Below are 15,352 nucleotides of genomic sequence, written 5' to 3'. Positions count from 1 at the left end.
GCTTGGATTCCAACTGAGATCCAAGAAACTTTGTCGTTTATCATTTTGATATACATTGTTCCTATTCCACTGTTACCAATGGATCTAAATGACAGGTAGTTGCACTGACAGCGTCAAGGACTCTGTGCACTGTATCAAGTCAAACAGGATCAAACTGTTCCCAGATAACAGGATAAGTACACTCCCCAACCATTTCTAATATACTTGTTCCATGCTTGGATTCCAACTGAGATCCAAGAAACTTTGTCGTTTATCATTTTGATATACATTGTTCCTATTCCACTGTTACCAATGGAATATTCTTAATATTTTTTTTTTAAAAAAATACTTATTTTTCATTTTTTCCCCTCAGGTTTCCATTTTTGTCAGAAAAGGAAGAGATTTGTTTGTTTGAAATGTATTAAAGAAATAAGCTATAGAATTGGTCCAAAGGAGGAAAGTTCAATTACATCAGCTTAAGTGCATTGGAACACAAAACAGAGAAATGGACTGCAACAGAAGTTGTACATCACCTGAATCCTTGTTGCCCCTCATCCCATAGACAAAGATGTCCTTCACAAAAGCCTGGAGTTCCAAGTCTTCGCACACTGCTTCTTCACTTTCATAATATATGTTAACAATATCTGTTGCAAAACTTCAGAAAATATAAAAGAAAGTTAATGAAAGTGTATACGGTCACTTTAATTTTCAACCTTCTCCAATTAATAACTTTCATCTATGTGTGAAAACATGTACACGGACATTTTTGTGAAAAATATTTCTAGCATAATAGTCTCAATTTTACAAAAAACACTAACTTCTCAGAAGCAAAATGGAGAAAAGATTATTTGCATGCATACAATTGTATGCATGTATGTTCTCATCCGCCTGGGTTCACCATGAAATAAAAACATGTACAGAGGCTATCCTGCCATTTTGGATTTACCTGTCTCAGAGAGAATGTATCTGTTTTAACAAACAAACCCATACTGGCTTCTAGTGATTGCCTTGTTCATTTCTAGGTGCTCACAAAGCTGCTGCTTATGTTTCCCAGGATTTCCCAGGTGATGATATCAAACTCACTGGTCTATAGTTTCTTGGATCCACCTTTCCCCGCATCTTAAAGACTAGAATCACATCAGCTCTTTTCCAGTCCTCTGGCAGTTCTCCTGTATTCTAGGAGCTCTGAAAGATTTTGTTCAGTGGTTCTGAGATCACATCTGTCAGCTCCATCAGTACCCTAGAATTGCTAAAACTTTGAAAGATAAACTCAAGATTCAGATCTTGATAGATTTGAACACTGGATCCTATCCAACAAAATGCAATCCAGTGGTGAGAAAAGTAAGGCCCTACACGTAGGCAAGAAAAAACAAATGCACAGGTATAGAATAGATGAAATCTGGCTCAATAATGGACACTGCTAGAAGAATCATTGTTTGGGAGACAAAAAGCATACACATCCTATCTACTATGTATCCTCTACTCATAACAATAACTGCAAAAATACAAGAACTGGACAAGTTGAAAATATTAATTTGAAAAACAATTTGGCAAAGGAAGAAGATTAGAAACCATCTGAAGAGATTGGATTCGTCCTACCAGATGGAATATTATATGAGTAAACACTTATTTGAATATGGCTAAATAAACAAATAACTTTGGCCATAAAGGGACATTAGAATCAATGGGATAAGTGATATAAGTAATATAGTGTTTTTTGACAAGATACAAAATGTAAAAATATTAGGATGTTGTAAGTCAGTGGTGTCAAACTCAATTTCATTGAGGGCCACATCAGCATTGCAGTTGCCCTCAGGGGGCCGGGTGGGTATGGCCAGGGTGGGCATGGCCTACTGGGTGGGCGTGGCTAGAGTGCGTATGGCCTACTGGGTGGGCGTGGCTAGAGTGCGTATGGCCTACTGGGTGGGCGTGGCCAGCTCTACATCGTTCGCATCAAGGGTGCCTATGGGGGCCTGGGCAGGAGTGGGACAGATCTGAGGGTCTCTGGCAGAAGGAGGGTCTCTGGGCCAGGGCCAAGGCAGTGGGGGCCATTTCCTCACTGTTTCCAGGATGGCTTCGCAGGCCACATGAAACCACTTCGCGGGCTGGATCCGGCCCCTGGGCCTTGTGTTTGACATGTCTGTTGTAAGTAAAGGAAAAGTTTGGATTTTAAAGACAAATTAAGTTTGAAAAGATTTAGGATTAAGGAATGATTGAAATATTGAGGGAAAATTAGGCTTAATAAGAACTCTGAAAAAAGGATATATAGTGATTTAACTAATTTTTACAAATAGAAGTGAAATATAAATTAACTAGAAATATGTTATGGATAGATGTTATGATAGATAAGTAGTATAGTATCCTTATAATATAAGAAATATGAAAATACTGGGATGATATATTTAAATGGAAAATTTGGATATTTAGATGTTAAATACTGGGAAAAATATGATTGGCAAGAATTGTTTGAATATTATGGAGAAACTGAGCTTAAACAAGATTTGTGAAAATAAGATAAGATGGTGAATCAATGACTCTTACAAAATACATAAGCTGATAAGAAAAAAAATGCTACACATGGATACTACTATTATTGGTATAAATATAGAAGAGAATGTTTTTATTTAATCATTTAAGTTTGGAAAATTTCAAATATTAGAAATTATATTTGTTTAATGTTGTAGAAGGAGAATACCCCTGGGTGAAGAGAAGATCAAGGAAATATATTATCCATTGATATATTAATTTGGGAAATATAAAAATGTATTATTATTGTTTATTAACTATTATTAATTGTATATTCTTTTCTAAAAAAATTATGAACCAAGACAACATGCTGTACACCAGGCACTAAGGTTGTTATTGTAAAAAAATAATAAAACCTTTATATATAAAAAAATACTGGATGCACTTTCCCCAATATTCTGGGCAGTTTCAACTCCACTGTAACCAGGTTAATAATTTTCACAAGAGGAAATTAGATACTTAGGACCTAATTTCTTGCAGGGAATCCTCAATTTTAAATATTTGGCAGGTAGATACACTTTATCTCTTACATGGAACGTCCCCTGGGGAGCTTGCTTCTTATCTGCTTGTTTCTTTTGACTCTCTGTTGCTTTGGCTAGCACTTTCTTCATGTTACCAAAGGTGCTTCTAATGGAATCTACCCACTCGTTCAACATTACTGATGTGGGCATCAGTACGAACTCTTGGGCATCAGTACGAACTCCATTCCCGTAGCTATCTTTAAAGGTGTAAGCAGGGCTTTTTTTCTCATAGAACGCTCAGAACGGAGTTCCGGCACCTTTTTTGGATGGAACCTTGTAGGGTAGGCAAGGCGGGTTGTATGACATGTGTGAGTTCCGGCACCTTTGTCTTTTACAAAAAAAGCACTGGGTGTAAGCCCCATGCTACTATGTACCGCACTGTTGTATGCCACTTCAGCGAATGGCAGAAGCTGTGCCCAATTGGACTGCTGATAGTTAACATTAACAATGCAGGTACTGTTCCACCATTGCATTGGCTCATTCTTCTGCTCCATTTGTACTCAGATGGAAAACTGAACTAAGGCCTTGGGAGAATCCTACTAGCTTTACAAATTCATGCCAAAATTTGGCAGTAAATTGGACCCCTCAGTCAGAGATTATGCATTTGGGTACTCTGTGCAACTGGTGAATATGTGAAGAGCCTTGGTGGAGCAGTGGGCTAATGCCTCCTTAAGTAACACCAGCTGCCTGCAATTAGTGCAGGTTCGCATCCCACCAGGCTCAAGGTTGACTCAGCCTTCCATCCTTCTGAGGTAGGTAAAATGAGGACCCAGATTGTTGGGGGCAATAAGCTGACTTTGTAATAATGCCGCTTGGGGTGTGTGTGAAAGCCCTAACAAGCAGGCATACTGTATACATAGAATGAAGGCTACTGCTAAGCTCGTAAGCCGCCCTGAGTCTTCGGAGAAGGGCGGGATATAAATGTAATAAAAATAAATATAAATAAATAAACATCCTTGCCATTCTCTGGTTAGATGGGAGGCTAGAGCATGCTATGAAGTGGGCCTGCTTTGAGAACAGGTTCACTACTGTCCATATCCCTTATTTCCCCCACTCTCTGGAAGCTCAATTATAAAGTCTATGGCTATTTCTTTCCCAGGCCGGGTCAGATCAGCCACTTGCTGCAGCAATCCCAGACTCTTCTCTGGTTGGCACTTCATGGCTGTACACACAGCATAACTTTTCACATAGCTTTCTATGTCCTTCTTCATCTCTGGCCATCATAATTGTCATTTAGTCAAGTGCAAAGTCATTAAGAATCCAAAGTGGCTGGTTTGCTTGGCTCCTCTATAGAACCTGGAGTTGTAGGCTGTCAGGGACATACAGTTTGCACCCCTTCCAGGCCAACTCCTCCCTCAATGTTACCTCTCCTCAGTGGGCTCCAAACAATGCATCAGTTTGCAGTTCCTGCTTCATCTGTTGCATGAAAGCATCATCAGCGATGGGGGTCTTCCTTCTTTCCTGTTGCCTGATGGTCACTTGAGCAACCAACTGCTTCATGGAGATTCAAGGTGCTGGTGATGACCTATAAAGCCCTAAATGGCTTGGGTCCGGGATATTTGAGGGAGCACCTGCTGCCGGCATCAAGTTCCCTTCGTCCTGTGCGCTCCCACAGGGAGGGTCTTCTCAGGGTACCGCCGGTAAAAGATTGCCGGCGGACAATATCCAGGGGGAGGGCCTTCTCTGTGGGTGCGCCGGCCCTTTGGAACCAGCTGCCTGTAGAGCTTAGGACTGCCCCTGACCTCCGTTCATTCCGCCGGGACCTGAAGACCTGGCTCTTTGAGCTTTCTGGCCTGGACTGAGGGTATTAATTGGGGTTTTAATTGGTTTTTAATTAGGATTTTTATATTCAAGGTTTAATATAATCATTTTAATTGTTTTAAATTTTGTAATTGTGGTATTGTTTCTTTTAAAAAACCTTGTGAACTGCCCTGAGTCCTATGGGAGAAGGGCGGTATATAAGTCTAATAAACTAAACTAAACTAAATAGGGTTTATCACTTCTTCCCAAGTACTTTTGTATTGCAGTAGGCACGACAGTGCATCAGCTAGGAAGTTTCACCCCACCCCCGGGTGTATTTTAAAACAAAGTCAAACCTATTGAAGTATTGAGCCCACTGAACCTGCTTAGGGGAAAGTTTTTGTGCAGTCTTCAGCTCTTCTAGATTTTTGTGATCAGTCAAAACTTCGAATGGGATTTTATCTCTCTCTAGGAATTGTCTCCATGTCAGTAGTGCCCACTGCACGGCAAAGGCTTTTTCCCCCCATACTGCCTATCGCCTCTCGGTTTTGTTTAGCTTTTGGGAAATGTAAGTGCATGGCTGCAGATGTCCCTCTCTGTTCTTTTGAAGTAGCACCGCCCCCACCGCAACACCGGTGCTTGAATTACAAACAGTTCCTCAGAGTTAGAGTGTTTTAGCACAGGCTCCGCAGGAAAGTGTCTGAAGCTTTTCAAACGCCGTTTGTCATTCCATTGTCCAATTCAATGGCTGGCTGGGTCAGGGTTTCCCTCCTCCTGGGCCCATTTTCAAAAGCTCCATGATCTTTAGTTTTTAAGGTCTTATGAAAGACCAGTAAGAACCTGGTCGATCTAATCTCAGATAGACAATGGTCCAAAGAACTCCCCTTCTAGGTCCCACCAGTCAACTCTTTTTAGCTGACATTACCCATAGCATGATCCTCCTGCCTGTGTATGAGAGGTAAAGATAATTGGGGAACATGGTCCCATAACTAAGCTAGTCACAAGCCATGAAGATCTTTAAAGGTAACAACCACCACCATGAATTACACTTGGAAATACAGTGAAAGCCAATGGAGCTTGCAGGGCAGTAAAATTACATGCCCTGAATAACTGGTGCCATTAACTGTATTGCTACATTGTGCACCAGTTAAAGCTTCTGAATATTCTTCAAGAGCAGCATCATGTAAAGTGCACTGCAACTGTCTGGAGATTATGAGGTCATGTGCAGGGCATCCCGGTCCAGGAATAAGTCCAACTGATGCACACTTCAAAATTGTACAAAAGCCCTCTTAGCCACAGTTGCCATTTGCCCCTTTTGTAAAGACACAAGTGCAGGAGGATCCTCAGATTGCATACCAGGTCTGTCTGGAGTGATCCCATGCAGAATGGTGAGCATTTGACTATTTGTGAAATATACTTAGATGGCTGTATGGTTACTACAGCTTGCAGAAATATAGCATCCATCCCTGCAGTAATTTGAAGTTATCTAAAGTAGAAAACAAGTAGAATACATAGGTATTGGCCAAACAAAAAATGAGCCATACTGTATAAACTCATCTTTTCCAACTATGCTACGTTATTTATATTACTATCTAAAATGTAATAAAATTAAATTCCTAACCAGATATTATTTCAACTTTTTACCTTTGGATTGCATTCCATACTTTAACTCCATCATCCCGATAGTAGTAGTATGGAATATCCTCACTGCTTTCCATATATCTTGATTTGATTTCTTCAGGAAAGCAGAGCGAGCTGTAGGTAAGCTGTTTCATTGATCGCTGGACCATTTGCACATGCCCACCTCCTCCAGTGGCATTTGCCTTTAGCAACCAAAACAAATAATATAGGTCATTAAGAAAAACACAGTTGAGAAAGACCTCACATTAAGATTACTAGGTCATACAGAAGGATGCAATGATGCAGCTTGGCCACATGCAGTCGTGATATAGTTAAGGACTTCTGTATGTGTGCTGCTCCAGTTTCCATATAGGCTTGTTTTTCATATTAAAGTTTTAGCCACTCGGCTTCCGGATGGCAAGGCGACGCTGGAGGCAGCCATTTCTTGGCTGTCAGCATCGCAGCTCCGTAGAGCCGCCGAAAACAGCGCTGATCAGCTGTTCGGTGGCTCGGAAGCCCCCACCTCGGGAGAAGAGGAGGGGGTGAGCGTCCAGGTAGGGGTAGAGCTCTCCGGGGCTGCCAGAACTTATAGTTTTGGCGGCGGAAGGATTGAGCCCCCCCGAAGCCTGGGCATGCTCCGGACTGCGTGGCGCTTCTGCTCCGGGTTTTTTTTGGAGCAGAACAGGGCGCTCACAACCATCCCTGCTAGCAAGGAAGAGCTTTTGAGAACGAGGACGCAGGCAGAGCGATGCAGGAGATTTTGGTGAAGATGATGCTTTGATCTTTAACTCAATGGACTTTGCTGAATCTGCATGTGAAAGTGCGTAGTTAACAATAGAGGGTGAAAATGGCGGCTATATCTTCTAAAGTTCCTGCCCTGAGGCAGCAGTCTTTGCTGAAAACTTCATTGTCCTCTGCATCTGAATCTGTATTAGCTTTTACAGCAAAAGATTTGCAGAGTTTGTTGCACGAGACTATGGAAAAGCAAATGCAGCAATTTGTTGAGATAATGGAGAAAAAGTTGGAGGAGAAGTTTACAGAGAAATTAAAAGAAATGAGAGCAGACATCACATCTGCAATAGAGGGCATGGCTAAAGGTATTGTGATTTTGGAGGACAGAGTGGAAGATCTTGCTCAAAATGATATTAGATTGGAAGCCAAATTGACGGAAACTGAAAATGTAATAGAGAAAATGGACTATGATTTGATTTCGACACAGTATTTTCAGATGGAGCTTGCTTTGAGAATCAGGGGCCTTAAAGAAAACCCTAAGGAAAATTTGGAGAAAATGGTTTCTGAGGTTTTGGAAGGGGTGTTGGAGCGACCAGCAGATGAAATAATGGAAGATATAGATAAAGTCTTCCGTGTTAATTCGTGGATTGCAAGACAAAGGAAATTACCCAGAGATGTGGTGGTTTATTTCACAAAGAGAAAGATTAGAAATGAAGTTATCCAGGCCTCCTATAATATTGATTTTGTAATGGATGAGCAAAAAGTTTTGATTTTAAAAGAGATTCCTGCAAGAATTTTAAGAAAAAGGAAGGAATTTGCTTTTTTGACACAAGAATTGAGACGACGTGATATTAAGTTTAGATGGCAAATACCAGAGGGTATGGTGGTGACTTATGAAGGTGCAAGGTATTGTCTTACCACGGTGGTTGAGGCACGTGATTTTTACAGTAATGTTTTAAAAGCAGTCCCCATATCGTCTTTGGAGTCTACAAAGAAAAAAGGTGACAGAGAGCCTCAACGTTCCAGAGAGAATCCACAAGATGTTGAAGGGTTAATGCAGACAGATATGAAAGCTACAGGAGTGGGTCAAATTTCATCACCACGGGAGAAGGCCAGAAATTGGAAGAGGTGTGCTGCTTCTGGAAGAATGAAGCAAACCTGAGGATTTAGTTGCATAATTGCAAGAGATAATAATGTAATAAGGATGCAGAAGGATTAAGTATGTGGGGATTCATTTTTCACCCTTATAAAATAATTATATAATATTTTGTGTTGCTTTAGTTTGAAGATGATTATGGAAATTTAATTGGGAAGATTTGTAGTAGTGTTTATTGATATTCTGTAGGTTATGCTTTGTTATTTGGATGGAAAGTGGTAAGCCTGGAAGGTAGTGTATGGTATTTTAAGTTGTATAATATATTAGGAGAAGGAAAGGTTGTTATAAATTGTTTTACGTGTGATTGAAATTAATTTGTAATACTTTTATGGGCAATATTGGAGTAGGTAATAGAATATAAGAATATAAGAATGATGTGATTATATATATAAATTTTTTCTTTTTTAAGTTTGGAAGTAATCTATGGTATTTTAATTTGTATAATACCGTATATACTTGAGTATAAGCCGACTCGAATATAAGCCGAGACCCCTAATTTTACCCCCCAAAAATGGAAAATGTTAGTGACTCGAGTATAAGCCGAGGCTGGGAAATGCAGCAGCTCACCTTATGCTCCTCTCCAGAGATCTTCCCTCAGCAAGCGGCCGGCAAAGTAGCTCGCACGCGAAACAAGCCTGGCAGAGGAGCCGGACCGGCGAGCAGAGGCGCCCGGCCCAGATCCTGCAAGGCCCGGCCGAGACGCGCCCCCAGCAGCGGAGCTGCTCCGGCTCCTCTGCCGGGCTTGTTTTGCATGTGAGCTACTTTGCCTGACGCTGCTGGGGTCGCGTCTCGGCCGGGGCCTTGCAGGATCCGGCCCGGGCGCCTCTGCTCGCCCTCAGCAGCACCTGGCCCGGAATCACATGCGAAACAAGCCCGGCAGAGGAGCCGGAGCGGCGAGCAAAGACGCCCGCCCGGATCCTGCAAGGCCCCGGCCGAGACGCACCCCCAGCAACGGAGCCGCTCCGGCTCCTCTGCCGGGCTTGTTTTGCATGTGAGCTACTTTGCCTGACGCTGAGAAGACCCGCTTGGGCACTCGGGTTGGTGTCAGTCTCCGCAGGCCCTTCTCGTTTCCAGGAACGTCAAGCGCGCTTGGCTCCCCACCCCCACGGCAGGGCAGGGCAGGGCAGAGACTTGCTCGCCCTTCTGACGGCCCTGAAGAGAAACGAAGGGCTTGCAAACTCCCCGCGAGAAGCTGGGCGAGTGTGTGCCTGCGCGCGTATTTACGAAAGAAACGCTCCGAGAGTTGTTCTTTCTCCGCCCCCTTGGGGGGAACTCTAGCGACTGCTGTAGCCGCGCTTCTCTTCTCGGCTCCGAAAATAGGGATTTCTACTCTCTCTCTCTCTCTCTCTCTCCCCTCCCCACCCCGCATTCTCCTGCCTCTTCGATTGCGACAATAAAAGGGCGAAGGGTGCGCTGGTTTCTTCCTCCTTCCTCCCCCCTCCCCTCCCCTCCCCGATTGTCAGGTGTGGCTTCGACTTTAGTTTTTGCCTACGGTGCTAGGGAGTTGCCAGTGGTGGGATCGTTTTCGGAGTTGCGTGCTTGGCCCAGAGGTGCAAACAAAATGTTTGGAAAAAGGGGGGTGAGGTGGGGTGGGGTGGGGTGGAGGAAGCAGTTTGCGAAGCAGCCGAAATGGGGGTATATAGAGGATGGGAGGTTCCCACCGAGAGAGCCAGCAGAGTTGTTGTCGAAGCGCGTCACACGCCTTTCCAACCACCAGAGAAGGGAGGAATAAGAAAGAAACACACACACACACACACACACACACACACCAGGAAATCGAGGAAGCTTGCGTAAGATCTGAAGGAGACACGATCGTGGGAAAGGCACTGAGCGTGCCGTGGAAAAAAAAGAAAGGGTGGACTTGGGCTCGGCTGGTTTCGCAACGGGAAATGGGAAATCCCCGCAAAAGATGCCGGGGTCGACAGCGTTTTTTCTACCCGGAACAAGCAAACGCTGAAGAAAAAACGCTGTCGACCCCGGCATCTTTTGCGGGGATTTCCCATTTCCCGTTGCGAAACCAGCCGAGCCCAAGTCCACCCTTTCTTTTTTTTCCACGGCACGCTCGGTGCCTTTCCCACGATCGTGTCTCCTTCAGATCTTACGCAAGCTTCCTCAATTTCCTGGTGTGTGTGTGTGTGTGTGTGTGTGTGTTTCTTTCTTATTCCTCCCTTCTCTGGTGGTTGGAAAGGCGTGTGACGCGCTTCGACAACAACTCTGCTGGCTCTCTCGGTGGGAACCTCCCATCCTCTATATACCCCCATTTCGGCTGCTTCGCAAACTGCTTCCTCCACCCCACCCCACCCCACCTCACCCCTCCCCGCAAAGGATGCCGGGGTCGACAGCATTTTTTCTACCCGGAACAAGCAAACACGCAGGCAACCCTGCACTATTCAGCTCAGTGAAGTCACGCTTGGTTAAAAAACAGATTTAATAATAATAATAAGAAGAAGAAGTTGGGCTGATCAAATGTTTCAATAATGACTGAAGGAGAGCTGCTTGTACCTTGGTCTTTGTGCTGGTGTCTTGACATGCCAGTGTTTTTATTTATTCCATTTATTCCATTTGATCAGCCCAAAGTACAAAACAAACCCCAAAAACAAGGTCTAGTTTCACGGCGATGAGCGACCGGAGTGCCAATCAATTAGTTAACAGACTTCATCAGTTCCCAAATCAAGATCACACCGGCAAGCTTTGTCAGTTGTCACTCGCGGCAGTACAAATACACTAGTACGGAAAGCTGCCGTTCATTTTCGGGGGGAGGAAAAAAAAACACAACAACACGGCACGCTTTAAAAGATTGGAGTTTTGCAGCCTTTTTTCTCGGGCCCGTCCGCCACCTTTAACTTAAGGCTGCACTCTCGATTTCCTGGTGTGTGTGTGTGTGTGTGTTTCTTTCTTATTCCTCCCTTCTCTGGTGGTTGGAAAGGCGTGTGACGCACTTCGACAACAACTCTGCTGGCTCTCTCGGTGGGAACCTCCCATCCTCTATATACCCCCATTTCGGCTGCTTCGCAAACTGCTTCCTCCACCCCACCCCACCTCACCCCCCTTTTTCCAAACATTTTGTTTGCACCTCTGGGCCAAGCACGCAACTCCGAAAACGATCCCACCACTGGCAACTCCCTAGCACCGTAGGCAAAAACTAAAGTCGAAGCCACACCTGACAATCGGGGAGGGGAGGGGAGGGGGGGAGGAAGGAGGAAGAAACCAGCGCACCCTTCGCCCTTTTATTGTCGCAATCGAAGAGGCAGGAGAATGCGGGGTGGGGAGGGGAGAGAGAGAGAGAGAGAGAGAGTAGAAATCCCTATTTTCGGAGCCGAGAAGAGAAGCGCGGCTACAGCAGTCGCTAGAGTTCCCCCCAAGGGGGCGGAGAAAGAAGAACTCTCGGAGCGTTTCTTTCGTAAATACGCGCACAGGCACACACTCGCCCAGCCGCGCACTTCGCCCAGCTTCTCGCGGGGAGTTTGCAAGCCCTTCGTTTCTCTTCAGGGCCGTCAGAAGGGCGAGCAAGTCTCTGCCCTGCCCTGCCCTGCCGTGGGGGTGGGGAGCCAAGCGCGCTTGACGTTCCTGGAAACGAGAAGGGCCTGCGGAGACTGACACCAACCCGAGTGCCCAAGCGGGTCTTCTCAGCGTCAGGCAAAGTAGCTCACATGCAAAACAAGCCCGGCAGAGGAGCCGGAGCGGCTCCGCTGCTGGGGGCGCGTCTCGGCCGGGCCTTGCAGGATCTGGGCCGGGCGCCTCTGCTCGCCGCTCCGGCTCCTCTGCCGGGCTTGTTTCGCATGTGATTCCGGGCCAGGTGCTGCTGAGGGCGAGCAGAGGCGCCCGGGCGACCCCAGCAGCGTCAGGCAAAGTAGCTCGGCCGCGCGCAAGTCCTCGGTAAGTTCTTTTTTTTTGTTCACTGGAGTATAAGCCGAAGTGGATTTTTCAGCCCAAAAAGTGGGCTGAAAAATTCGGCTTATACTCAAGTATATACGGTATATTAGGATAATATGAATTTAAGGTATTATTTTGTATCTGAATAATCATTGATATGATATATATATATGTATGTTTGGAATTTACCTATATGAGTTAAAGCTTGATAGTTTGAATAGCTTAGGATTGTTTGCGTAAGTTAGATCATGATTGTTTGTTTGTATTTTTATACCCTGTGTTTTGGTACTAGATTGGAAAGTATTATTTTGTATTTGTATAATTATTGATATGATATATATATATATGTTTGGAGTTTTCTTATATGAGTTAAAGTTCGGTAGTTTAAATAGTTTAGGATTGTTTGCATAAGTTAGATTATGATTGTATTTTTATACCCTGTATTTTGCTCTGGGAAGCCGGGGGGGGGGGGGAGAGGGAAAAGGGAGGGAGGGGTTGGGGAGGGTTGGGGAGGGGGAAGAGGGTGGGGGGGGAAGGGGTTGGGAGGGTTTTTTTTTCTTTTTTTGGTTTGCTAAAGATAAAATGTATGGTAAAACTTTTTAATTAAAAAAAAAAAAGCTTTAGCCACTCAACTTCCCCACATTTTCCAAAGAAACCTTACACACTATTTACACTATGGAAAAAAAAACATTTAGTTATATAATGGGTGGGTTTTTCTCTCTCCTGTAGGAAATAAGGAGCTGCTCCCCAGTTCTATTAATATTTTGGAAGCCAAAATTGGTGCCCATCAGTCAGGATGTTATGTTGAAATTCAGGGGGGATTAAAGTGTCCCCCTGAGGCTTTTTCAAATTTCATAATGTGGCGTTTAAAACAATCAGAAAATGGGAATTGAGGGAAGGAGGAGCATTTAATATAATTTAGTGGTCTACGCAGGAGCAGATGCAATGGTTTTGCCTGGGTACCATAAAGCTAGAAGCATTGATGACCTATACATGACAAAGTGACAAGCCAGTTGTTGTAGAATGAAACAAACAAACCAGCCCATCCTATTTTTATTGTATGAACTGTTGTCAGCCCCCTTAAAGAAGCTCACAGTGATAAAACCAAGATTCTCAGAGATTAAGAGAGGTAGGTTTGTTGAAATGAGAAAGGATTACAAAATCTTGAAAACTAGATGTGCCTTCATTTATTAATCAATATGTTAAGGTTTGTTTCCCATTATCGTTAATCTTCTTTTTAAGTCTTGATTTAATCGAAAAAGATGTTAATTGCTTATTTCGATACAAAAAAAATTGATATCAACTGTTCTTGTTCTGTAATATTTTAGAATATAATAGAGAATAGAGCTGGAAGGGACCTTGGAGGTCTTCTAGTCCAGCCCCCTGCTCAAGTAGAAGAACCTCCTATACCAGGGGTGTCAAACTCAATTTCATTGAGGGCCGCATCAGCATTGGGGTTGCCCTCGGGGGGCCGGGTGGGTATGGCCAGGGTGGGCGCGGCCTACTGGGTGGGCGCAGCTGGAGTGCGTATGGCCTACTGGGTGGGCATGGCCAGCTCTACATCATTGGCATCAAGGGTGCCTATGGGGGCCTGGGCAGGAGTGGGACAGATCTGGGGGTCTCTGGCAGAAGGAGGGTCTCTGGGCCAGGGCCAAGGCAGTGGGGGGCCATTCCCTCACTGTTTCCAGGATGGCTTCGCGGGCCACATGAAACCACTTCGCGGGCCGGATCTGGCCCCCGGGCCTTGTGTTTGACATGTCTGTCCTATACCATTTCAAACAAAACATTTTGAAAATGTTTTCCTTCCCTGGATCAGAAAATTCTATTACAGCTGCCCTACAGTTATATGCTTAAAATATAATTGCCCTTGCAATGTAGAGGGAAAAGAAAATGGCCTTGAGAGACAGAAGGAAGATCTGCTACAAAGGCAACAATGGAATAAAAGGAACTTGTATGTAATGTTAATTAATCACCTCAGACAAACCCTTTCATAGTTCACACAAAGATAAAGTTGTAGGGGACATATATTCAGCCTTGCAAGATTTTGTTGCTAAAGCTTTACAATAAAAGTAGTATTGACCTACATGGAATTGGTTTCCCAGCCTGATCTATTTTGAAGAGCTGACATGCTCTTTCAACTGGAATGTTGGCAGGTGACTTTGATTGATTTTTGCTGTCCAGAGTTCAATGAAAATATGGGGAGTTCAAGACATTATGGGGGATTTCTAAGGAGGAAAATGATGAACTAGACATCTCTGAAACAGTGTAGATGATACTGTGGCAATAACTAGCAGCATGTTCTGTCCAATGGAACCCCTCTGGACAAGGCGAGGATGAAAGATTACCCACATGCTCCAGATGGCTGCTCCGTCTGAAGAGACAGCAGGATACTAAACACCTCATGGGTCTGAGTCTCAGGAGATGAGGGAAGCCATCAAACTTTTAATCAGGGTGGAGCCTTTAAGGACACTGGGTTTGTCTATCTTACTTTGTAATCGCTTTTGAATTTATAATTATTTTACAGCTAAAAGAAGTCCTCGAAACAACAAGTTTGAAAACTATTTGGTGAGTAAGACTTCATCGCAAAATAGAAGAAAAGCTAACAGTTTAAATAATTTAAAGAATGTAACAGAAATGGAAAAAGCTAAATTAGAATTTAATTTAAGAAAGTTTTAAGCCTATTGGGACCAGATGAATTTAGAAAATTCTTCTGAAAAATTGAGTAAACAAAATAATAATAAAATTGTTTAATCTATTATGAATGAGATAATTGACTGAAAGTTCAAAATAAAACAACGAATAAACTTAAGTATGAGAATATAAAAATGTGACATTAGAAGGACTAATGCTCCAGGCAGGAATAAGAATGGTGAAATTTACAAAAGGACAAAGGTATGTCACTTGAGAAATTTCAAAGGATTTTTGAGGAATTGGGAGATAAACCAATAAATAAATTGATAGTAATAATTTCTGTACTTCTAAATGTATTTTCGGAAGATTATAAAGAAAAAGTAAAAGATGTGGCAGACATTAATATGGAAGAATTTATGGATAGATAGATAGATAGATAGAATGGAGAGGAGATACAAACTCTAGCTGATGTTTAAAGCCAAGGTATTAGGAGCACAAATGGTATTCCATTTGTATTTCCAATGGAAAATCAACATCCAATGAGGGAACAGAAACTTTTAGTAGTAAACCACTG

General features: G+C 43.5%; 1 protein-coding gene across 2 annotated transcripts in view; it reads right to left on the bottom strand.

Moving 5' to 3' along the window:
- Positions 1–15,352, bottom strand: part of ALOX5 (arachidonate 5-lipoxygenase) — a 121,744-nt gene that overhangs the window by 30,979 nt on the left and 75,413 nt on the right. For both annotated transcript variants that reach the window (XM_081322962.1, XM_081322961.1), the window contains exons 10-11: positions 6,411–6,589; positions 513–634 (exon numbers count right to left, since the gene is read on the bottom strand). In XM_081322962.1, the coding sequence (XP_081179088.1) occupies positions 513–634; positions 6,411–6,589 (301 nt within the window). The remainder of the gene's footprint in view (positions 1–512; positions 635–6,410; positions 6,590–15,352) is intronic.

Source organism: Vipera berus (genome assembly GCF_964194415.1).
Source record: "Vipera berus genome assembly, chromosome: 3".
Classification (NCBI taxonomy): Eukaryota; Metazoa; Chordata; class Lepidosauria; order Squamata; family Viperidae; genus Vipera; species Vipera berus.
Note: the sequence above shows the minus strand (reverse complement) of the source record. Positions and strands in the feature narration are given on the sequence as shown.